Source organism: Arvicola amphibius, chromosome 12 (genome assembly GCF_903992535.2).
Source record: "Arvicola amphibius chromosome 12, mArvAmp1.2, whole genome shotgun sequence".
NCBI classification, from domain to species: Eukaryota; Metazoa; Chordata; class Mammalia; order Rodentia; family Cricetidae; genus Arvicola; species Arvicola amphibius.
This window is the reverse complement of record NC_052058.2, coordinates 65,659,156-65,685,651: the sequence shown is the minus strand read 5'-3', so window position 1 is coordinate 65,685,651 and position 26,496 is coordinate 65,659,156. Positions and strand designations below refer to the sequence as shown.

Sequence of the window (26,496 nt, the reverse complement as noted above, 5' to 3'; positions counted from 1 at the left end):
TTTTTCAGGGTTGAGCAAGACTCAAGTCATCTGGGAGAAATGGCATTTACCGTGAACTGAAGGAAGCCCATCAATGTTCAAGACAAACATAAGCCAGATACGGTGTCATGCTGGAATCCTATCTACAGAGGAAGCTGAAGTAAGAGGGCTGAACATGTTCAAAGTTTGAGGCCAGCTTGGATTACATAGTGAGATCTCATGTCAAAAAACAAAATCCAGTTAAGATTTATCAGGGAACTCTCTCCTGACCCAGCCCCGCCATTTTTAACACATTCCTCCCTGAGCTCTTCGGCAGTTTGACATGCACTGGTTTTCAGAAAGCTTTTGACAGGGTTTCTCTGTAGCTTGGAGTCTGTCCTGGAACTAGCTCTTGTAGACCAGGCTGGCCTGCTTCTGCCTCCCAAGTGCTGGGATTAAAGGTGTGCACCACCACCGCCTGGCCAGAAAGTATTTTTTTGATGATCTTGTTCACTAGACTTTAAGCTCGTCTCCCCAGCTGTCTCCCCAGCACTAAGCCAGGGACCATTTCTGTCTCCCCGTTGGTCTCCCCAGCACTAAAGCACAATGGTAAGAACACAGGTGGTGCTTAATGATCCAAGGACCTAACAAGCAGGCAGAGCCGGGGTGCTTAGCTTCCTGTGCTGGTCTCCTGGCCGCAGGGTCAACAGATTTTACAAACGGCTCCCCGTACTCTACGAACAAGTATCCTGGAACAAAACAAGCAATCAGAAACAAGTCAATTTCATGAGAACTCCTTTTCTAAACTTGGCTCATGAATGGACAAACTCACACCTGACATGAAATTAATTTATAAATCAATTTATTTACAGATTTCATCTTAAAGTACATTTTAGTTAACAAATCTATTTACACAGCTATACATGGGGATCCATCCCAGTTATTTTACAGATTACTTACAAACCACACCCTTAGTCTTCTGTGCAGAGCTGCACGGGTGTGACTGTTGGCTGAAAATGGCCTGATGACCAGGCTATTTACACACACACAGTAAACGGGTTTGTTTTTCATGTCTGCACAGTACAGTACACACAAGGAGGCTGAGCCCCCTAGAGAATGCTTTGCAATGTATAACCAAGAAGGTTTTGCAAAGTCCAGAAGGAAAAGCTTTTAAACATAGGTTAATTAAAATGACAGTACCTCCTTTACACCAGTTTACATTTTTCTTCACATTTTTATAATACAAAGATTTTATTGAATTGCTGCACAACCAGTTTAAGATGATTTGTAAACATGTAAATTCCTACAATTTGCATTAAACATCATTGTAGTTTCTATCACTTGCTCTTTGAATTATGTTTTATTCACTAGTATTCTTAAGGTAGTAAAAGGAAGATGTAAGTTTGAATTTCTTGCAGAAAAGTTATGAGTCTCTAATGCTGTGCTACAGAAATTCTTTTGCAAGTACACACTTTATTCAAGTATTGCAAAAAGCTAAGGCCACTTTTTTTCAAGACAAGAAAGTGAACAAAATTGTTTTTATCAATAGGCCACAACACTCTTATGAGCAATGCAATCTCTTTTGAAAGGTAATTTCTCAGAGACCTGTAGTCACAGAAGGAATTTCCCTTCCTTATTAACTACTTTTTGAGCTCTTCCCACTTTTCCCTAGAGAAAAATTCCTGTTTAGACCTGAAGAGGGGATTGATACCCTGTACTTGTTTAACCCAGAGGTAACTGCCCTGGGTAGCACAAATTGTTTTGGACTCAGAAGTAAATCTGAAGCCCGCATGGTGGTTTACTACTAGGTTCTGACAGTGCTATTTTAAACGGTGTTACTGCTGATGCAAAGATCTTCGAGAGGAGTTATGCAGAGAGACAGAAGGGACAGGTGTGGGAGAGGGAGCAAAGATTAGAAGAGGGAAGAGTAGGTTCTTGGTTAGGAGGCAGGGCTTCATTAAAAAGATCCCAGTATGGAACGAGTAGCTGGGTATCCACATTTATCATTCCTGATCCTATCAATAAACCATCTCAGTTAGATCCAAATAGTTAAAACAGTAAGAAACCCTAGATTCTCTTGATTTTTGCTGTCAAACTGTAGATATGATTGCTAGCAAAGGATGAGACTGGTCTATTCCTATCTCTTCTGGAGCGCGGGATTCTTGGACAGCGAAGACAGCGGGAGGAGGTTAGGATGGTCACTGCCCACGGTCCAGCAGTGTCCAGACTGCTGAGTCCATGGACTTATATCAGTATGTTTTTCCTTTTCTGGCATTTTAACATAAAGAGTAAAGATACACCTTATTAAAAATTAACTTTAGGTCCAAATAATGAAGAGTGGATAACAACCTATATTCCTATTATAATTTGATCTTCACTTGTAAAGAAGTATAGCAGCTGTAAAGTTCAGTATCATACAGACAATGTGATCCTACAAACAGTCAGGGGTGTGCACAAGATGTCTCCTGCCTTCCAGAGAACACACACTCAGAGAATTATCTTTGCTTTCCTTGGCCACATGAAAACACTATTTCCACACTACTGGTAAATAACCCCAAGAAACCTTTGCTTCTCTTAGTCAAGTTGCTCGTTATGGCTAAAGACGACAGCTCAACAGCGAATGCACAGAGGAGATGCTGATGAGACACCCACCTGAGCATTTAGGAGACCCAGTTGTAACATTTCAGTGCTTTCCTATTGTCAAGAGCTAGCACACCAGTCACTGTGCAAAATGCAAATATCCCAATGATGATTTCAGCAAATCTCATGTAATGACAGGATGAAACTGAAGAGCAATGAAGTGTGCATAGTGAAATATCTGAGACACAAAGGCAAGTCTGGAAGAGAGATGCAGAAAACAACAAACGTGCACACTTAAGGGTTACACTGTCTTTGGGTTTTCTAATGTCTTTTGAAGAAGCCGTAAAGTCCAGGGTATCTGTAAGTGTGAACCTGGTGGATGTCTTACCATGCTGCTCTAGTCCGAACTGTAAGGTTAAGGCATTTCCATTCACGCCTAAGATCATCCACATTCTCCGAGATTACTTGAAGGACAGGACTGATGGAGAAACCAGTCTAGAAGGCAAGTGCTCAGGGCCTGGTGAGCACCAAGTGCTCGGATGCAGCAGCTGGAATCTGGAGACTTTTCTCAGGTACAACTGTGAGATGCAAGGGAGGCAGGAGTAAACTTTCGAGTCCCCTCCTGCTCCTGCTGTCACAGGCGACGCTGTAAATGCCTGTCATCGTTCTGATGAACTCAACTGATTGTTCAGTGTGTACACATTTATTAGAACTGCAGCTTTCTTTCCTGTGCGAAGACTAAACTCTAGAAACTTCGAGACAGAGGTTTGCTATTATGAGAATCTCACTTCTCAATAGGGACACACATCTTCAACTTAATAATTTATCTTAAAATAAATTAAAAAATGTTCCACAGAGCAAAACAAGCACGCAGACTATAGACAATATCTTCTTGTCTTTGGTGCACACACTCATTTCCTAAATCATTCAAGTAACAGCATCTGACTTTTGGGGAGAGATGGGAATTCAAAGTTTGAAGGCCAAAATGAACTCTTTCCACTTTTGCCATGCTTGGATGCCTGAGATGGTCCTGAGTATCTACGATTCTGAGAGCAGCTGGTAGAGGTTAGGGCAAGTGAGGAAAGAGTAGGGAGGGACAGGCAGAGGAACCAGCCCATGGCAGTCCTGGAGCCTCATCTTCAGTGGGGCATTTGTTTTTTGCCCAGACAGGAAAATTAAAAACAATGCAGTGGGTTGTAGTTTTTTAGGTGGTGCCCAGACAGCAAAGCACCACTTATTTCTGATGTCCACACGGTGCTGCTCAGCTTCAGGATGGAAGGAACGGGTCTTCAAGAAGAAATAAACTCCAGAATGTGAATAGGCAGAGAATCTTGAATTTGCCTATTTTAGAAGTGGTTATGGGTTTAATACTGTTCACAGACTACAATGTCCATTTATGACTTTCTTTATACAGACCAGTATTATATTTTGAAAGTTAAAAAATTAACTTATTTGCCTCTCTTTCCTGATGAGACTCAATGAAGTGATGGCCTTGTCTAACCTCAGAGGTAAGTCTGGTGTTCTCAGCCCTCATCTGAGCCCTAGTAGGGTGCTAAGGAGGTGAATGATGATACCAAATCTCAACATCAGGAGTGTAACCCTGCCCACAGGAAATAATCACGCACTCCTGTGGACAGTCTATAAAGGCAAAGGTTGTAATACCAGATATACCACATTGTCCCATGAACTCCAAACCAGCGGTCCACACGAACAGGTGCGAGGTCCAGAAGCATTCTTGCTATGGTGGAGACGGGTGTATATCGGGAGGCAGAAAGGCCCAGGACTCGTGTTAGCACTCAGTGTTCGATTTATTTGCAAGATGTCACACAAGTAGCATTCTCCCCTGTTTTTCACTGATCTGATTGAGAACATCAATAGTATCTTTGATCAAGGTCTCAAAGATCCCATCAGCCAGCTGCATCTTCACACACAACTCATCCTCATCATAGTTAACCCACTGTGCCTCCTCCTCGTGGAGCTCCTGGACCTAGACATTAGAAGGCAGTAAGTTAGCAAATCTGCCCCACAAGAGCTTGGAAACATCTCCCATGTTATAGTCCCATCCACAATAATATGTCCCAAAGAAATAATGTCAATACACCTTTAAAATTGACATCTAAACTAAAAGTAGCTGTGAAACTACATTTCAACATGACAGTATTCCAGCACTTTGTAGACACTAAGAATTACATGTCCACTATCTGTATTAACATAAGGGAATGCATATAGGAGCTTACAGGAAAGAAAACCAACAAGTTTAGATGCATGCACTGCGATGATGCTGGTTATGGTTCTAGAGTATTCTAAAAGCATGAAAGCCAGCCATGGTGGAGCACAGCTGTGAGTCTAACTCTTGGGAGGCTGAGGCAGAAGAAGACAAGTTCAAGGTCAGCAAAGACTATATAGGCTGCCTCCCAAAATAACTTTTAATATTTTTACAAATGCAACACTGCTTGAGCTTATTTTTAAACTGTTATAACTTGCTCTTTTTTGTATTTTAGAATTTTTGGGATTCCTAGGTAAATGAAAACTAATCAAATCAGAAGTAACTCTTCAAGGTTTACTGCCTGCTTATAATTTTAAATAACTATACTCCAAAGACACTGGCCTCCTTACAATTATAGTGGGATGGAAGCCAGGTGGAAAAGCCCTGACCTAGTTCTAAATTCATCAAAATTAGCTACAGTTACAGGGTCATTCTAGTCTTAACAACAAAAAAAGCCAAGTAAAGGTTCCAGTTGTCCTGGTTTTGGTGTCATCTGGGAGAAGCAGAGGAGGTGGGGGACTACTTAGTACTTGAGCTCCTTTATGGAGCAGTGACATGGCAGAGCCCTAGCATGGAGGTGGACAGGAGGGAGAGCAACACATTCCACGTTACACACTTAAGGTTGGGCTTGACACATCAAAAGGAAGTAGCCTTCTTCTTTTCCTCTGAAGGAAGACTTGCAGGCCTTACAAATATCCAACCCTCTGTTCCTTAATTTATACTCTGTGGAAGAGATGGCCATTGAAGAAGGTTCTATAACCAAGTAAATCTAAGAGAACTCATTCTCAATGAATACAATGAATGTAGTATATTAAAGAGAAGTCCGCCCTTAAACTAGTTTAATTCAGTTTCTTCTGTCTACTAGGCCACAAAATCCCGCCAATATAGAAGATATGGACTCAACCTAGCAAGGAACTGGTATGAAGGCCAGCCTACCGCTGTATAGTGCTGGGGAACAACCATGCTCTGGGAAAGCTAACAAGTGGGTCTGCCTAAGAGACATCACATTCTCAGTTAAAACTACAGTTTTCCTTTTTGTAAAGATTTCATCTTTAATATTAAATCTTTTAATCAAATATCTCTTTGCCAAAAACACATTTTAGAAAATGCTATCCTATGGAAATCTTTTTTATACTTGCAACAGAAATAGTTCATGATGGTATTATCTCTTCAGTGTAGTGTGGATGCACCCCCCACCCCAAGAAAATGCATGGTTTCAACACTGTTCCTCCAGACCAGTTACCAACACTAACTATTGCTTTCTTCCTCAAAGGGCAGCGGCCAAATGGAGCTCAGTGGGCACAGCACAGCCAGCAGGCCATGAAGCCCCAAGCCCAGTCCCCAGCACTACAAACCAGGAACCACTTCTGTCCCTTCCTTTCTGTCTGACTCTTAGATCAAAGCCCGCCTTGGTACCACAATGACAATGGATCCATCTCTATTATTTCCTTCTAGTTTTCAGAGTCTATTATATTCTATTTCACATATATCCCTGCAGATGTATGTGTGCCTTTGTGTAAAGTATATAAACAAATTCAATAAATTAGGAATAAAAGTCTAACAGTAAAGTAACCCCCCACCAACACAAACTGGGTAGCTGTAGACTAGAACAGTTTCTTAAAAGTGGTATCGCATGTGTGTAAACGCACACACACAGAACAATGGTATAAGACTTCTGAATGTGTAATGATCAAATATCAAATACACAATAGTTTAGACGTATTTCTGTTAATAGTCACATGTTATATCACTGCAACTTTGGTTCAAAACATACATGTACACTGTGTGACATCATGCCTGCTACACCATCAAAAGGTGTCCCAAACAGCTGTTTAGATTGATAGCATTGTATGAGCTAATGTTTTCTGATCTTACAGAAAACGTGATTAATTATAGAAAACAGAATTTCAGTGTTTCCCTACAGTTAACTCCTCAGCATGTTATTAAACTAGTTAGTTACCCTTTGGACTGTACTGTAATTTGTTGACTTGAGTTTTATATAAAAAAAATTAAATGAATTTTGGCTTGGAATTACAACAGAATTTCCAATGATTTCTAATATAATTCAAAATATACTTCTGTCACTTTGTACTATATAAAAGTGATGTTCTCAGCATTGATGGCTATGAAATTAAACCAACTCTGAAAAATGTTGGAGACGCTCTGTCCTGCAGTATAACATATTCAGCCAAGATTTGATTCTTTATGTGAAAATAAGTGAGCACATCTATCTCATTAGCATGCAGATGTGCTTTCATCTTCAATCAATGTTCAATTTATATCTCTACACCAAAGAAATGCCTTAAGATCTTTGATTTATTATCAGTAAATGTTTGATTGGTATACTTATTTATAAGGGGCTACAAAGGAAAAACGTTTAACCTGTGCTGGTGAAATGTGAAGAGACGATGGCCAGGGTTGTCTCCCACAACTGGCCTGTTCCCAGCAGAGGTAGCTAAGCTGCACTGTGACTACAGGACAGCTCTCTATCTGGAAGGAATCTCTCCCTTCTGACTTGCTGATGTGGAAGACCCTTTGTGCTTCCACTCCACTCCCTCCCCTGATCAACCACCCTGTGCATGGCTGTGAGCATCCAGGGAACTTCTGGGTTGTGATTAGCATGGTGTAAAGAGAAGGTATTGGGTCAGTGTCTAGAATGGATCTTTTTAATGACTGGAGAATATTGGCTTTGCAAATTCATGGTTTTGGGTTTTCTAAGATGGGTCTCACGCTGTAGTCCTGGTAGGATTCAAACTCATGGTAATCTTCCTGCCTCAGCTTTCTGAGTGCTGGGATTACAAGCATGAATGACCATGCGCAGTTCATGGTTTCAAACAATGACTTAGATGGAGGTAGGCATATCAATTGCAGATAATAAAACCTAGGCAATATAGTAGACATTTATGAAGAAAGAACCAACAAATGTGATAATTTGGAATGATGGCCAAATTTCACAAGTCTACGGGTTTGTAATAGTATGGGGGGGGGCGGCGATGGAGCCAGGAGAGCCTTCATACTGTGATTCTAGCTACTCCAACTCAGAAGTGCCTGGAAGCTAATCCTGGGCTCATCTCTTGGAGTCCAGCCTTCGAGGTCAAAGTGGAAGGGGGAAGAAGAGGGGAGCCCTTCAGCAGATGCTAATGGTCTTTGATTTGAACATTACAGTATAACCTCTGGCCTTTCCTGCTTCCCTGCCAAGGGCGTTATATTGCTGCCAACTCTTGCCTTCACCTCTTCACATTTCTCTCCAGGTGCCAGGCAAAATCTTGACTTCCTTTCTTCCCTACTCCTGGCTGTTATATTAATAAAACTTCCAATGTACTTTTAGGGTCCCCTAGGTAGGCCTACCGGAGAGGTGCCTCGACCCAGCAGTACAAGTCAGCTTTGATTGTCACTCCAACTTCCTAAATGGCAGTTATGGTCACTTTGGAGGGGAGAGCAGTACTGGAAGGTAGTTCAAGGCAGGTACCCGGAAGTACCCTGAGGCAGCAGTTCCAGAAATGGCCTTGTCTCTCTGGTCAGACACTGCCAGGAAGGAGTGCCTGTTTCTCATCTCCTCCCAAACATGCATCCCTGACTGTAGGTTACACATGGGGGAACTAAAACTCTAATCCAAGCCTTAGCCCCTTCTGGTGAACAGCTTTGGATAGCAATGGGTTACGTCTAGCTGTTTTCTAGTTTCAGCTCATTTCCTATATGATTTTAAGGTTACCCCTTTAGGGTGGGGAATGTAATAGCAAAGAACGAAATCTCCCTCTAGGTAGAGACACACCTCAACTCTCTTCCCTTAATTTCAGTCAACTGGAGATGAAGGCCTTGGCTAATAGACCAACCCAAGGAAGGTAATTCATCCTAAGACCTCGTTCTTTTCCTTCCTAGAAGTCCTACCCCCCAGGCTCAGTCCCTACCAGCTGCCATGAAGTTGGTTGGGTTTCCTTGCCTTTCTCAGTCCTGGGGCTGACCTCTATGCAGGCTTATCTCAAACAAACAGTATAGTTTTTCCTTCTTTTTGTTTTCTCCATAGTCCTCCCCTGGGAAGCCCTGAGAATCACAGGTTGCCTGTCCTGGGTGGAGGGGTATTTTAAATTTTAATGCCATTAAGCTTTTATTTAAAGCTTTTAAAGGAGGGAATGCTGGAAAGATGGTTCAATGTGATATTAATTCCTATGTAAAAGCAGGATAACAGTGCTAGCAGAGGTAAAGACAGCCAGGCCAGTCACTCAGTGAGCTCCAGGTCCAATTTGATGAGACTCTTTAAAAAAGTAAGGTGGGTAGCAATAGGGGAAGAAGCTGATGTCAGTGTCTGGTTCTACACATCTGGAAGAGAGCATCTGGATACACATGCACCACCCACACACAGCTTGGGGATTCACTAAGCTCCTATAACACAATGACCAATGAACCAGGATACACAACAAGGAAAGGATATCTCTTCAATAAATGGTGCTAGGAAAACTAGATATGCATATTTATAGAAGGATAAAATTGGATCCTTCTACTATATACAAAGATGGATTAAAGGCAAACATAAGATCTGAAACTATTACACTAGAAAGAAATGGGAAAACATGACAGTGGAGTGTAAAATGTTTTTTTTTTTCCTTTTTTCTTTTAAAGGATACAAAGCAAAAAACAAGTGGGATCAAATCACTAAAAAGTTACACAACAAAGTGAGCATAGCACACAGATGGGAGAAAATATTTACACAGACTCAGTCTGGTAAGGGATTAAAATTCCAAATATTTAAGCTCAAACAATTCACAGCAAGAAAACAAATAACCCAACTTTAAAAGTGGGCAAAGGCCAGGTATGCTGGGCTAAGGAAGCAGGATCATAATGTCAGCTTTGGCTAAACAAAGAGGGCAAAGGGTCAGAACAGATATTTCAAAGTGATGCATGAGAAAATGCATCAGTAGAGGGTAAAAACTCTGTTCAGAGATATCTAAATTCATGCTGGTGGAGCACAAAAACCATTGTTGGTGGGAATGTAAATTGCTATAGCCACCTAAACACTATGAAGTACCTCAAAAGAATGAAACCATAATATCCTTATGCATCCAAAGAAACAGACATCAGTGGGATTTCTGCATCATGCAGTCCATGACCACAATAGCCAAAATATGAAACCAACAGAAGAGTTGATCATGGGTGAATAGACAAAGAAAATGTGACATGATGAGAAAACATCACAACCTATTTGTAATAAAGCAAATGAACCTAGATTTAGTGAAACAGTCCTAATAAGGAAAGACAAATATATATATATATATATATATATATGTGTGTGTGTGTGTGTGTGTGTGTGTGTATGTATATATACATATATATATGGTGTTATTTATGTGTGATCATATTTCTGCATCACAGGAGGAGAAAGGGTACATGTCAGACAGGAGAAGTACATTTTGAGATCTACTGTACAGTCGGATATCTGGAGTAAAAAAATGTTTTATGTTCCAAAATAGTGAAGTAAAATTTAAATGTCTCACTATAAAAAAATAGCTATTCCATGCAACAGATATCAATTATCTCAATTTATTCATTCCCCACTGTGTGAGTTTCACACTCCGTCTACTCTGGGACACTGTACTCTTCTCCCCCAGAGCATCACATTTCCTCTACTGAGTCCTGCCTGTTAGCATTCCAGGAATGAATTCTCTCAAATTAACACAACTGTTCTAATCACTATGTCCCCCTTCATTTTTCTACTTGCAACATATTTTTTTCTGCATGTTTGCTTTGGCATTTCCAAATCTGTCTCTCATGAAACTCACACCAAGTTTATCCATCTATGCTTCCAAAACTACATTGAGGTCAAGAATTAGTTCCTATTAAAGTCAGTGGTCATCTTTGAGTTCCTAGTTGACTTGGCCATTAGAAACTTTTGTGAACCACAGATCCCACCCTCTCTTGGAAGCACTCCCCCAGGGAGAACCCTTCTACCCAGCTGATTGCTCCTCCTCACCTACACAACTCTGGGATCTGCTCATGGACTCCTGTTTACTCACCCACATGGTAGTACACGACTGTCTATAAATCCAGTTTCAGGGGTTCTGACACCCTTACACAGACATAACAATGCACAGAAGAAGAGCATTTAACTGGGGCTGGCTTCTAGTCTCAGAGGTCAGTCCATTATCATTGTGGAAGGGAGCACATCCTGACCTGCAAGCAGCAGGCAGAGACAGAGACACTAGGCCTGGCTTGGCCACCCCAAACCTCAAAGTCCAGTGACACAGCTCCTCCAACAAGGTCACACCTCCCAATCCCTCCCAAACAGTCCATCAACTGGGGACCAGCCATGCAAATATGTGAGCTTATAGGGGCAATTCACATCCAAACTACCATGACGGTGCACACCTATAATCCCAACACTGGGAAGGTAAGGCTGGAGGAATGCTGCAAGTTTGAGGCCAGCCTGGGGTAGTAAGAATAAGCTCAGCCCGGGAAACAACCTCTCTAACACACACTAAAACTAACTGTCAAGAATGCCAGATCCAAAACATGACCAGGCACAGGGGTTCAAAACTATAATCCCAGAACTCAAGAGGCGGAGGCAGGAGGAATGATAAGAGATCAATGCCAGCCTGGGTTACATCATATAAGATCTGGCCTAAACACACACACACACACACACACACACACACACACACACACGGTTAGGGTAACTCAGCTCACGCCCAAGGCCAGGGATCAGCAGCAGCAGCAACAAAAAGCAAGAATTGAAACAGACAGTTGAAGTAAAGAACAAGAGTCTGAAAACCCCAAATTAATGGAACCCTAAAGTTTGAACTTTAGGATTAGGGCAACTGAACTCAGATGGAATGAGAGATACAGAAACAAAGGCCTTATGCTACTGTCTGTTCTTTTCCATACCTTTGAAATATTTTTATAATTAAACATGTTAAAGATTTAGAAAAACTGACAAGAAGGGGCTTTAATGAAAGAATGAACTTACATACAGCCAAATAAATTCTTAATGAAGCTTTTCAAAAACTGGTAAGCGATACACATTTATAGCTGGTACCCACACACTCTATAAATGACACACACTAACAGCTCCTTGCTTTTACTAATTTGTCCTAAGGACATTACCAGAAAAATGTGCAAAAAATGCCATAAAATGTTCATTATAGCAGAGGACTGGTTAAATAAATTACAATGTATCTAGGAGTGATTACTATACTTCCATACAAAAATAAAATGTCAGAAGTAATAGAAATTAGCTTTTGGCAAAGGCAGCTATCTTCCAGTATTCCCCAAAATGACAAACACAAAGGGAAAGAGGAAAGGCACCTGCTTTTAGGCCTTTTAGGAAACAAAGAGTTGTTCCTTTGGGCATAGTCATTCAAGTTAACAAAAAGGGTGCTATAGATATCAATGGGGCACTGTTCAAAAAGGAATGCCTCAGGATTGTCACCATGGCAGAACTAGAAGAGTGTACACACCACTCAGCATGTTGTTGGCGATGTTGTAAACAAGCAAATTAAGGACAAGATTCTTGCCAAGAGAATTAATGTACACACTGAGCACATTGAGTACTGACTGTAAGAGCTGAGGTGGCTTCTGAAATGGGTGAGGGAAGCCAAGAGGACACCTGAGCTTAACTCAGCCACCTCATCTGAGAAGCACACTTTGTGAAAACTAATGGGAGGGAGCCTGTGCTCAATGCACAAGAAAGGTCTACACTGTTAAAAAATACCTATGTATATGTAAAATAAAGACATCCGGGGCAAAGATAATGTCTACATTTTATTAAATAAAACCATAATTCCAAAAAGGAACTATAGTTTCCATTTAGGAAATTCTCTTTACAAAAATTTAAAATCTACACATATTGAAATACTGAGTTATTTAGGTGGCAGTATTTTTGATTAATTAGAACTTTCTAAATTTTCTTAAATAAGCATGAGTATAATAAATTTTTAAGATTTCAAAAATTCTTATTTCTGAGCCCCTTTTCTTCCATACTAAAATAATGATTTGTGGTTTATATCCCCTATAAAATGTAAAACCATCAATTTTTGCAAATCCTAGATTGTCTAATAGACTAGTTTACCTAGATTTTTATTAAGTTCTAGTTAGTTCAAGAAATTAATATTATCATTTCATTATACATTAAGAAGAACAAACTCATATAAAAAGCTACACACATGTAAAAATATACCAGCAAAGAGGACATTCATATAATACATTTTTCTTATTTTATTTATTTCGTATTTATATCTTAAATTCTTTTTTTTCCTGACAGCTGTGTGGTGCACATCTTTAATCCCTGTATGCAGGAGGCAAAGGCAGGTGGATCTCTTTGAGTTCAAGACTAGCCTGTTCTACAGTTTCAGGCCAGCCAGAGTTATATAGTAAGATCCCGCCTCAAAAATATAAAGAGTAAGTAAAGAATTCTGTTTTCTCTGAGAGAAGGTCTTATTAGATGGCTCAGGTTAGTCTTGAACTCTCAATCTTCCTCTTTCAGCCTCCTGAGTGCTGGGATTACAGGCATGTACCATTATGTCTGAAAGTCTCTTCAATTCTTAGAATGCAGATGTACACCATCCATACTCAAGCTAAAATAATTTTCATTTCAAGTGAAACATCTTATTTCATATTTGAGAATTTTCTGCTAACAGATGGAGAGATTCCTCTGCTTAAATGGTTAGGTGTGGCACCTAGTGTGAGCCTCTGCTGTCGGGATACGCCTCATAAAATACTTCAGATTAGTCTGTTTATTATAATTTATTTACTACTGATGATTATCAGTTTGGGCCCGAAGATGGCTCCAACTCACAATGTCTTCATAACCTTTGATGTTGAAGTCTAACTAGCAGGCTCTGCATTGGTTTACTATCCATGCCTGTTTCCTGAGTTCTTTCACAATACTTAAAACACATATCTAAGATTGATGTGGGATTCTCCTCTGTATGCTATGAATACCATTGGTGAATAAAGAAACTGCCTTGGCCTGTTGATAGGGCAGAATCTAGACATGCGGGGAAAACTAAACTGAATGCTGGAAGAAAGAAGGGTGGAGTCAAGAAAAAGCCAAGGAGCCACTGCCAAAGACAGACATGCTGAAACCTTGCCAGTAGGCCATGAGCCTTGTGGTAAAATATAAAATAATGGAGATGGGTTAATTCTAGATGTAAGAGTAGCTAGCAATATGCTTAAGTAATTGGCTAAGCAGTGATTTAATTAATACAGTTTCTGTGTGATTATTTCGGGGCTAAGCAGCCAAGAACTAACTAGCGGCCTTCCTCCTACATAAGACATCTTGCTTTAACACATTAGAGAAGCGATCTTTTATGATAATACTATCTAGCTGTCTCTTCCTCCATGCTCATTTCAAGTGATCCTCCATGATTTCTTAAAATTATAAATCTAATTAACCATAAAGTTTTCCCTCCTTAAAGTCCTTGCTTCAAAATCAAATCCAAAATCTTTACCACTGCTTTAAAAATATTGCAAGCCAAAGACTGCCTTTCCAGCTGATCTCAGAGCAGCTCCTCCCCAGTCTCTAACCCCCCTGACATTCCAGGTCCCTACATCATTCTTCTCTCTCCCATATCTCAGTCCTCTAAGATCCCAACCCAATGTCACCTCCTTAGAAGCCGCTTCGTTATGTGGGCTTCTGCTCACTGACACCTGTACCACATTTCCTATTCTGTTTTAATTGCCCAATCATGACCTATGTCCTGCCAGGAAAGCGGGAACCGATGAAGCACAGGCTTATCATTTCACAGTCGGTCCTTAATGCACTCCTTGACTGAATGTCTTTTAATATTTTTTCTTTAATTTCTAAGGAGTGAAGGGATTGAAATTTTGATTACAAGAAATTCTAAATGTTGTAGAAATCTTGACACATCTACCTCCTTGAGAGTAAGGCTCTAGGAAGGATTGACTGGCTAAACCTTTGATTTTTATCACTAGGTAGTTGCTTACCTTTCAAACTAAACTTCTTCACTTGCAAAACAGTATACAATTAGTTCTTTTTCCCCCATATAATGATTGTAAAGACCAAATAAGGCAGTGGTTCTTAACCTTCCTAATGCTACAACCTTTAAATACAGTTCATGACTGTAATTTTGCTACTGTTATGAATTGTATAGGTATATGACAACAAAGCAGTCAAGACCCACAGGTTGAGAACCGTTGAAATAAGGTATGAGAAAGAATAATAAAGCATTAAACAAATATTTTCTCACATACTTATTACTGAGTAAATAAGACAGTGGATATATAATGATAAATTATACCATTATACTTTTTCCATTATTAAAATGTCAATATAGGTAATATAGTTTAGAATAAAAGTTTAGAATAAAATGAAATTCAATTTAGAGGTAACTCTGAGCTAATATGAGTTTTCTAATATTTGTTTCTACTTCACATTCAATTTTTAGGGACAAACATACACATTTTTTTTTCTTTTTTGGATAAATATTTGCTTTTTTTTTCCTCTTTTTTTCTTTTTGCTGAGGATCAAACTCAGCTTCATGCAAGCAAGGAGAGAATTCTACCAGCTGAGCTATATCCCCAGACCTGGTCAACTCTTTCCTAATGTTGGAGAAATGTATGATAAAACCAAACAACTCTTCTCCAGCAAATGTTCTGGACAATGGCGACAATACTGACAGAATTGAAACAGCTAATATTCATTGAGTTACTTAGGGGGAAATGTTCTGAGTGTTTTATATATTTAGTCATGTGCTACATAAAGACACTTTGGTCAGTGACAGACTACATAGAGAACTGAAAATGAAAAATTCCTATCTCCTAGTGACATGGTAACCATCACAAAGTCCTAGTCAATCCCTTACTCATGTGTTTGGAGTAATGATAAAACGGCCCGATGCTAGCATATAAGCAGAGAGTAACATAGGCCATGCCTGTAATGCCAGCACTTGGAAGGCTGAAATAGAACGACTGAGTCAGAGGTCAGCCTGGGCAATGCAGTGAGACCCTGTCTCAAAAACAAACAAACAAAAAACAGTGCCTACAATTATGCATTGTACTTGATAATGGTAATAAGTGACTATTACTGCTTTATGTATATCTTGGACTATACTTTTAATTATTTTAAAGTATACTCCTACTTATAAGTAAAAGTTTACTGAAAAACAGTACAGCAGCTTCATCCATCTGATATTTGCCTCATCTCCTAGAAGTATCAAGTGGCCATGTCATATGGCTGACCTATACCTTCTAGGTTTGTCTAAATACTGTCATGTTTGAATTACAATTTACCTAGGGATATATACTGAGAATATATCCCCACCTAAGCAACACATGCCTGAAAATAAATACATATTTAATTCTCTTCATAATTTGATCAGGTATGTAGCTATTACCACCTTCATTTTGCAGACCGAGAACGGAGACTTGACAGGTCTATAAACTTGACTCCAGGGTCCAGCTGCACACTGCTTTCCTATTATTTCACTACCTTCAGCTGTGATTCACTCAAGTTTTGGCTTCTCCAAATCTTCACAAATTTCTGTTGGCTAAATTAAATATTTGCTGAAGAGAACAAACAAAGCCATTCCTACAACTGAGGGGTGGAAATGCAGCAGGAGGTACTGAGTTTCAATCTCATCAATTTAAAATTAATTACACACACTTTCCTTTTGAACTCTATCTACATTTTAAGGTAAGATGACATGACCAAAATAAAAACAGTTTTGTTGTGAGCACTAACCAGGATGTGATCTACTCGGTCTCTCTTCTTTCTTCCAAATTTCATCATTTTTTGCCAATCTGTTTTGTGGTTTGGCTCCTTCTTAAGACTAAATAACTTGAGTACTTCGGCTGTTATGAAGTGCTGTTGAAATGAGAGGGAAGAAGAAAACACAACCATAGATTTCCTCAGACTCGTGTGCTCATAACTCCAAAACCACATTTATGTCTATACAATATTTCCAGTAGAAGACCACACATTTTCTTCCACTTAGTTCCATTTAGCAATATAGAGGGAAAACATCTCAAATACTCAAATTTTATTTTTATAGAACATATAAAAGTAAAACCACAGAGAAATTACTTTAGAGTGACGTTTTAAAAGAACCACCATTAACTAATGAAAAATACTTTACTTATGTGCATGTGTGCATGCATGAGTGTGTTCATGCAGGAGACCAGAGGAGGCTGCTGGAAACTGAACTTGTGTCCTTTGCAAGAATAACACATATGTTTGACTGCAGAGTCATCACTCCAGCACCTAACTTTAAAGCAGCAAAACTGGTAAAGAAAGCACAAACTCTATCTCAGAACTGGAGAAATCCCACATCACTAGTTGGGAGCAGTATTATATGAGGAAAGCACAAAATTCATCTGAAACACCCAGAACACTTCAGTAAAAAAGCCATGGTGAAGTTCTTTGCTTTATTTATTTATTTATTTATTTTGAGACAGAGTATTACTTTATAGCCCAGGCCAGTGTCAAACTCATCATAACCCCCTGCCTCAGTCTCCTACGTGCTAGGGTTATAGGCACACGCCCACACGTCACTATGTGCATCTGTAGCATGGCAATTTAACTATTTAACAGTTATCTAATCAATCATCCTTAAAACCTTTTTTAAAGTTAAAAAAATAAAAAAAAATATTAAAATGCACATGCAGTATCTAGTCTATGCTGAGTGTGTAGACATATGCAGTTGATGATAGACTATATATCTTTGTCTTATTTTAGTTTATTTGTTCTGTTATTAACAATTTATGTTTTTATTACTTTTAAAGGTGTTCACCAGTCAGCAATGATCTCAGTGAAGGAGCAGGGCACATTAATCAAACAGAATCATTAGACAAGATTCTCAAACTGCCAATGTGTGCCTCAAACTCCACTACTCCCCATTTATAGACACGTACATAATGCACACAGAGATTTATTTCTGTGGAATAAACTTATTCCTTCTGTGGAAGGAATAGAGGGTGCAAAAAAAAAAAAAAAAAACCAAACCAAACCAAAAAACCCCACATTTTGAAAACATGGTAACTTTAAACCAGAGATTGGACGTTTTCTGTAAAGGGTCAGATGCAGTAGTTTAGGTTTGTGGTCATATGGTCTTCGTGACAACTACCTAACTCCATTGTTAGAACAGGAAAGCAAAAAGCACAGATTAGTCTGGCTGTGGTCCAACAATACATGATTTGTAAAAGCTAATGGCTAGATTTGGCCCATGGCCCATAGTTTGCCAACCCCTGACCACACATAACACATCTTATAAATAAACTGGTGTCTGGAAGCATAAAATCTTTTTCCAAAGATTTCTAAGATGAAGTTTGAAAAACTCAACTCTTAAACCTCACTGCTCATAAACACTGGAATCAACAGTATTAGCAACTGCACACTTGAGAGCAGAATTTCAGGGTCCTACCTCAGCAGTTCTGTCTAACAAGCACCCCAGACGGTTTCTATGTACAGTAACGCTGAGAAGCTGCTCTGAAAAGGAAGCTACCACAGTCAGGCCTAGTGACTCAGGCTATTTATTATCTCAGCACTTGGAGTTCAAGGTCAACATGGACCAAACAAAACAGAACAACAACAGAAACTTGCTGAGTAAGGAGAATGTATAGAACAGACTGCACCAGTGTGCATGCAGGGCCTATAGATTCCGGAGTCAGCGTTCCCTTTCACCATGCCATCTATCATCACAGATTCTGTCACAAGTACTTATGGCATATATAGACAAGTGCCTGCTCCTGCGTCATTTCTAGATCTGTATAAACAACCACCAGTGGAGAGAACTGACAGTGAGCAGCTTACCTTGATTTCATTAAGGTTATTTGGATTTTTCACGCGACGGAAATAACTAGAGTTGACTCTACATGGCTTCATCCACACAGGCTGATTCAAGTTTGGATCCTCGGCAAATATTTCCTCAAAAATCTCTTTTGTTAAATCAAAAACCGCCTTAAGAGAGAAAAAAAGACCAATAAAAAAGAAAACATAAGTCAGAAAATGGCTGAGAATCCAAACTTCAGAAAATGGGCAAGAAACTCCAGAACAAGGATCTTTTTCTGTTACCTGTTTGTAGACTCGTTTGCTAGTGCTTTCTATGTCCAGACCCTTACTGGCACAGCCCAGCAGCTTTGTAGGGACACGAAGGCTGTGAAGGTCCTGGCCCAATTCTTTCCATTTCCAAAGCTCCTCTGCTGCGTTATGCACAAGGCTTTCCACTTCTTCTGCCGTGTGGGGAACTGCCAATAATGTTTCATATGGTTTCTGGGATGCTCTCTTAGGTTCTGCCATTAGAGGTACAATTGGTTCTTCTGCCTTATTCTTTTGAATCTTGTGAGAAGAGCTCAAACCAAAATCTTCATCAAACCAGTCTTGGTCATCTAATGTGCTCAGAAACTCACGGCTGATCTCAAGTTCAGCAAGTCTCTTAGCTAGCTCTTCCTGCCCACTGGCACCAAACACTGGGCTCTCCTATAGAAATAAAACATTCAAATAAAGGACTATTTAGTGACTTCACCTTATTTAATAGCTTTGAAAAGACAAAGCATACCTATTACTTATGTGTTTGATATCTATATGTATGAACAAGAAAAAACTATCCTCTTTCTACTATTCTGTTTATATAACCTAAACATTAAAATTTATAATAAAGTATTTATTAATTAGTTTGCTTCCTCTTGTAAATCATTAATCATTCTATTTCTGAAGGACTATCACTGGGATTTTGAAATAGAAAATGAAAATTCTTACCTTTGGTGATTATCTGGATCAAATTATACAAAATCATTACTTTTCCTTAGTTATCCATGGGCAGCCTAAACAAGCTGATGGTCTGAGTCTATGTCATAGAGGATATATTTCAGTTTCATCAGAATCAATATCACAACTAGTAATCTCTGTAGGGCACCATAACTGAACAGACAGATGAAAGAGACTTGGATTGAGAACCACTACAAAGTTCCAAAGGATCTGGAAGGAGATCTAATGTGTGGACTGTTATAGGGGCCATCAATAGAGTAGTTTAAAAGATGCTTCAGATCCTACAACCTGACAGGGTTCATGACAACCCTATAATGACTACTCATGACATAATAGAGGGTGATTATACTTCTAACAGAAAAATGCCTACAAGTCCTTTAAAAACATAGTGATCTGTATCTAATGAGCAGTGGGTTGGGGGCCATGCCCACCTCAAGCCACAGAATGAAAGGTAACCAGACTCTTCTCTAGATAAGATACTCACAGGTCTGGGACACATATCTGGAGAAGAGAGCTCTTCTTTTTCTTCTTCCAACTCAGGTCTTAAAAAGCAACTTGGAACATTGGGTGGTTGTTCCTCAATATTTTGGGGTGGGTCTTGGGGCAGTACATCCCTTTGGTGGAGAAACTCCTCGTTGCTAAGCTGGATCTTCTCATTCCTAGCCTTTCTGATTTTCTGTAGTTGGCTCACTGTGTCTTTCACAAAATCTCTCAGTAAGCTGTCTGTTAGTAAGCTGACTGTTTCTAGCTGTTGCTCTGACTTTTTTTCTTCACTTACTGATGACTTCAGCTGAGCTTCTAATTGGTTTTTTTCTCGTGTTAGAAGATCCAGAAGTGGGGTAGAAGGCTTTTCTGAAACTTGGGAATATGAGTTTTCTTCCTTCTCTGTAAGTTGCTGTAGCTTTGACTCTTCAGAAAATGTGCTGTCTGGAGTAGCACCTGCAGCATCGGGAACATTTTCTGTGGCGTCAGAAACAAGGGCTTTGTTCTCCTTACAAGAAACCAGGGGATCTACTGAAGACTGTTGGTGAACATGGACGTCTAGAATCCCAGAAATGTCCAGTTTATTATCTGTTTCTATGTTAAGGCTTCTATCTGTGTCCACTGAGGCTTCTATATTATGCATACTAGGTAGCGATTTCTCACAAAAATATTCAGCTATATCATCTTCTCTGTCTTTTAGACATTTTATATCTTTCTGCTCTTGATTATAGTATTGATAATGTTCATCAGAATAAGATTCCTCATCTTCATTTATGTCTATATAGTCATTAAAGTTTTCTAGAATGTGAGATATTTTTTGAGGAGGAGCGAAAATACCATGCTTGTCTTTGCACACAAAATATACAATGCCATCATATGTCCCATTGTTATTTCCTTCAGGTTTATCCAGTTCTACTCCAGCCCAAAATCCTTTAGCGAAATTAGTTTCACCTTTAAATCGAAGAGTGCCTGGCTGAACATTGCCAATCAACACCCTATCCCCAATGTGGAAGTCCAGCAGCTCATCTGCCGGAACTGCAGCCAGGGAAAGGGAGTCCGGAACGCCCTGCTCGTGTCCCACGTCACTGCGCTCCTTACTTTTCATCAGCTCAGTCGGGGACTTGAGCTCTAGCAGCCTTTCAGAGTGGACACTGCTATGAATGGAAAGGCTCTTCTCACTTAGGCACTCGCTGATTTCATCCTCACTACCAGAGCCAGAGGCCCTACTTCTAGGGCTCCTTGCTGGCTGAGGCTTATCTCTGTAAGACTGGGAGTCTTCCCTGAGTGACGGGGACGACACCTCAGAGTCATCGTTGTTCACCTCTTCAGCAGAAATCCCTTTCTTGAAAGAAGACACTTCAAAGTCTTCAGAATATGATGAGTCTTTAGGAGCAAGGAGTCCCGACAAGGCCAAGTCCCCTTGCTCTCTGCATTTTTGCTCATGGACATCACTTGCTGACCGGAGGTCTTGACTGGGATCTACACTTTGCTCAGAATGATCCAATACTTCCTCTTTCTCATGAAAAGCTTTGATGGTTGATTTAACTAAATCTTTCTGAAGGTTTGTAGAGTCCGAAGGAAGCTCTTTATTTGAAAGGATCTCAGAGGTCGGGTCTAGTCTCAGTAGGACTTCGGATCTCCCCGACTGCTTCGAACAGGCATCTCCAGTCTCACTCCTCTCCTGTTCCGGGTACTCTAGTTCTTGTATTTCTGATTTTTGACTAGAATCTTCAGCCTTAGCCTCTGACAGGTCATAAATCCTACTAGGTGCAGTTAATTCCTTGAAAGGAGGTAATGAAGGTGCACTTTTGAGAGAGTCTCCAGGTTCTTCCTGTGTTTCTCTCGATGACAGAACCGGAGATGAAGCCTGTAAGCCTTCTTCTAGCCTGTTGTCCAACTCAGCCACTCTCTTTGCGTATGCAGATAATGACCTTTCTGATATGGTTCTCTCAGAACACGGTAATGAAGAATCTTAAAAAAAAGTCACATAAAATTATTTAATTACAATCTTTCAAATCTGAGACCCAAAATTTAAATAAAAGCTAAGACTCAGTTAAGAAAAACTCTGGTCAGTAAACATGGCTTATTCTGGTTATAATATAATGTTTTTCTTTTTTTTTTTTAAAGAAAATATACTATATTGAAATAGATAAAATTAAAAATTTTCAAGTTTGGAATAATTTATAAAGTAACAGGGACTAAGTTTATGACACCATGTCATAAAGAAGTCTGAGGCACAAGGATAACAGGAGCCCAAGAGTTCTAATCAGAGAAAGCAACAATCCAGACCCTGTCAGAAATAAAACACCAAGATGAAACCCAAGCAATGTAAAATGCTAAATAATTGAGGAAATAAACTCTTCTAAATTAAAAAGTTTGTCTGTATGTTTGCCACAGTGTGTGAGGGCCTGTGGAGTCCAGAAGAGGGAGTCAGGGCCTCTGCAGCTGGAGTTAGTGACCGTTACAACCATTTTGAGGTAAGTGCTGGGAACACTCTTAATTGCTGAGGCATCTCTGAAGCCCCAGATATTCACTTTTATAATTTATTTATTTTTATTATTTTATGTGCATTGGTGTTTTGCCTGCACCGGTGAAGGTATCAGATCTTGGAATTAGACAGTTGTGAGCTGCCATGTGGGTGCTGGGATTTGAACCTGGGTCCTCTGGAAGAGCAGTCAGTGCTCTTTAACCACTGAGTCCACTCTCCAGTCCCTAGAAATTCACTTTCGCAGAGGTGGAATTCCGTGGCCGTAACCTATGGCTGTACAGCTTAGCTCTTTCAGGCACATACCAACGTGTTCGGCAATCGATGCCAAGGATCCTCTGGAACGCTCTGACTCTGTTACAGATTTCCAATTTTTTGCTGCTTCAGATCTGAAATGGAGAAAGTAATAGTAAGATGAAATATAATGCAGACACTACAATAACTGACAATAAATAGAACATTCCTAGACAAGTCTTTCCTCTTCTCTAAGGAGATACTTCAAACAGTTGCCACCTTAGAAAGTCAAGCCTGTTTCTGGTTGGCTCTTGTCATTCTCTGTGGTTGAACTCCAAGAAAAAAGTGGAGGTCACCAGGCACCAGGTCACATCACCTCACCTTTCTCCTTACACATCCATCTAATTTCTAACCATTAACTTCTTTTCCTCCTGCTATCTGAGGACAAAAGTATGTCTTTACTCTCCTTTCTCTATTTTATATGTATGCCTCAACCACTAAAAGCCCAGATCAGACACACACACATTCATATTCTACTCTGTCTTTCTCTCTGTCTCTCTCTCTGTCTCTCTCTCTGTCTCTCTCTCTGTCTCTCTCTCTCTCTCTGTCTCTCTGTCTCTCTCTCTCTCTCTCTCTCTCTCTCTCTCTCTCTCTCTCTCTCTCTCTCTCTCTCTCTCTCTCTCTCTCTCTCTCTCTCTCTCTCGTCTTCTGTTTTGAAGTGCTGAGGGTGAAGCCAATCTTGTTCATTCCAGGCACATGCTCCACCCCCAACCCCTCCTTGTTCTCCACTTTCCCTTTCTTCAGATCCTGTTTGACTTCTGCTTTTTGCTTATAATAACTTAAATGTTGCTGTTTAGTTTTATTTACTACTAGATTTCCTTTTCTCTTTAAATGCATACTTTTGCAGCTTTATTTACCCTTTATATCTATGCATGTATGACAATTTCAGTATCTCTCTCCTTGACACTTTATAACCCAATTTGTATGAATTACATCTCAAAATGAACATTTAAAGCACAAATATTAACTTTCTCACAAAACCCTCTTTGCTGTTAGGGTAAGGAAAGCCTGGCCCAGTTAACTAAGAGAAATCTAGGAGCCCTAGGTTTCCTGTTTCACATCTAGCACTTTAATTATATAATACCACTTCTTAGAAATTCCTAAACTGTATTTTCTATTTTTTCTATTCTTATTCCTGCTTATTTGAGGTTGGCTCACACTGCTTTTCTTTGGCATCTAAGCTTATCTATAACCTTTCCTCAATATTGGAATTAGGGACATATTTGTAAATACTAAATAATCACTGTAAAAAATAAATTTTCTGATGTTGGAGACTGAATGCAGGGCCACACAAAGCTAGAAACACTGGTGTTCTACTGCTGACATTGCCCTACCTAACTCTCATAGCTTGACGAAGAAAATCATTCAACGAGTACTTCATAATTTACTTAGTTGTAGCCCAGCCCCCTCCCCCAGCTTGCTATGTAGAGGAGGGTGATCTTGAACTTCTGATCTTCCTGACTTTGCTTCTTGAGTGCTGAGATTGCAGGTATGTGTCACCCATGCCCAGTCTGTGTGGTGCTAGGGACCAAACCCAGGACTTCATGCATGTCAGGTACATACTCTAGGAATCTTCCTAGTGCTGCGACCCTTTGATACAGTTCCATATGTTGTGATGACCCCAAACAAAATTATTTTGTTGCTACTTTATAACTGTAATTTTGCTATTGTTATGAATCATAATGTAAACATCTGCTATGTGACCGCTCTGGGGGTCGAGACCCACAGGTTGATAATCACTGATTTAGAGCTCAGACTAAAACTTACATTTAGAAAATAATGGAAAAATACATAGGAGACAATAACTCAAAAAAAAAACTAAGAAAATAAATTTTGTAAAATTTGTATTTAAAAATTGTATAATAAAATTGTAAAATAGCTGACATACACTATTTGGTGATAGCTGTACATAATATGATTGTGACTGCTTTTTGAAAAGCTGCTTCCCTGGAAAGTCTGATAATAAAAATGATCAGTGATTAGTGAATACATGATACTTGCTGTGTTGGAGGCCCAATTCTTTTAACTTATAACAAGCACACTAATAGTAGTAAAACCTGCTTAATAGGTACTTATAGTCCAAACAACTCAAACAGAGAGGCTAGATAACTTACACAAAGCTAAACAGCTAGCTTATACTAGAGCCAGGTATCTAGCTAACTGTCATGAGTTTGTGCTACCCATATAACTAACAAAATCTCAAAATTTTCCTTTTCTTTTTTAATTTTTTAGATTTATTTACTTATGCATATGAATGCTTTGCCTGGATATATGTCTGTATACCATGTGCCTGGTGGGTGGTGGGAATCAAACCTTAGTCCTCTGCAAGAGCAGCCAAGTATTCTAAACTACAGAGTCATTTCTCCAGCCTCAATACTTTCCTTTAAAATTTTATTTATCTATTATTACTATTATCTTGGATGTGCTAGTATGAGTACTGGGGAAGTGTGTGGAGGTCAGAGGACTGCTCTGTTGAATTGATCTTCTCCTTCTACCTTTATGTGGGGCTCCAGGGAACAAACTGAAGTTATTAGATTTGCATGGCAAATACTTTACTAGCTAAGCCATCTCACATCCCTTTCTTTTTTAAAAAAATTACAAATTTATTTTAAATTATGTGTCTGTGTGTGTGTGTTTGTGTAGGTATGTTTACATGAATGTAGGTGTCCAAAGAAGACAGAGGTATTGGACTTCCTGGAGCGGAAGTCATAGATGTTGTGAGCCACCCAAAGTGGGTACTGGAAACTGAACTTGGGTCTCTGCAGGAGCACTGTGTGTTCTTAATTACAGAATCATTTCTACAGCCCTAGTTTTCTTTCTTCCTTCTCTTTTTTCCCTTTCCTTTCTTTAAAAAAAATATGTAATGTGTATTTTGCTTGCAAGTATACCTAGTCACCATGTGCATGCAATTCCTGAAAAGGCCACAAAAGGGCATTAGATCCCCTGGTACTGGGTGTAGAGACCTCTGTTGGGCCATTTGAATGCTGGAATTGAACAGGGTCCCCTAGAAGAGCAGCCAGTACTCCTAAGTGCTGAGTCATCTCTCTAGCCCTCTAGGTGTGGGGCTGGATAATACAGAGTTGCATTGTGTATACCAGGGAAACCTAGAGTTCACTACATAGTCTAGGTTAGTCTAAAACTCATGATCCTTAACCTCCTGGGTGTTGGGATGGCAGGCAGGCAACACTATACTTAGGGAAGCATTTTGGCTTGTCCCTGTTTTCTTATACCAATGGGGATAAAAGTCTTGTGCATGGTAGGCAAGTGCTCTACCATTATGCCATTTCAGCCCTCAAGATACTTTTAAAGCAACTTTAAAGGCCCCTATCATCTCACAGTAAAATATGAACTATTAAAAATAAGTGAAGAACAAGAGGCAATTCAACAGAGCAGTCCTCTAACCTCTACGCACTTCCCCAGTACAAAGCTAGCACAATGTGGGTTTTATTTAATTTTTTCAGTCTCTCCTAACTCCAGCAATACCCTATCATATTTACCTTTTATGATATGCCCACCTGTCCTTTTTTCCCTCTCTTCATCATTCATGGATGCTCTTCTCTTTCACGTATCCTTGTTTCTCAGATGCACTCACTGACCAAACCATTTAAATGTTATGACTTGACTTTTAAATCTAGTATAGCATATACTCTACCATTGCTACCTATATCTTCTATATTTTTACTGGTTGTATAATATTCTATTACCTGAATGGAACCA

The 26,496-nt window shown here is 39.6% G+C and overlaps 1 protein-coding gene across 4 annotated transcripts in view; it reads right to left on the bottom strand.

Moving 5' to 3' along the window:
- Positions 1–803: 803 nt before the first annotated feature.
- Cep350 (centrosomal protein 350) overlaps positions 804–26,496 on the bottom strand; it is a 154,216-nt gene continuing 128,523 nt past the window's right edge. For all 4 annotated transcript variants that reach the window (XM_038348773.2, XM_038348778.2, XM_038348777.2 and 1 more), the window contains exons 33-38: positions 22,792–22,874; positions 20,002–21,971; positions 18,825–19,229; positions 18,564–18,710; positions 16,497–16,619; positions 804–4,525 (exon numbers count right to left, since the gene is read on the bottom strand). In XM_038348773.2, the coding sequence (XP_038204701.1) occupies positions 4,361–4,525; positions 16,497–16,619; positions 18,564–18,710; positions 18,825–19,229; positions 20,002–21,971; positions 22,792–22,874 (2,893 nt within the window). In that variant the 3' untranslated portion in view covers positions 804–4,360. The remainder of the gene's footprint in view (positions 4,526–16,496; positions 16,620–18,563; positions 18,711–18,824; positions 19,230–20,001; positions 21,972–22,791; positions 22,875–26,496) is intronic.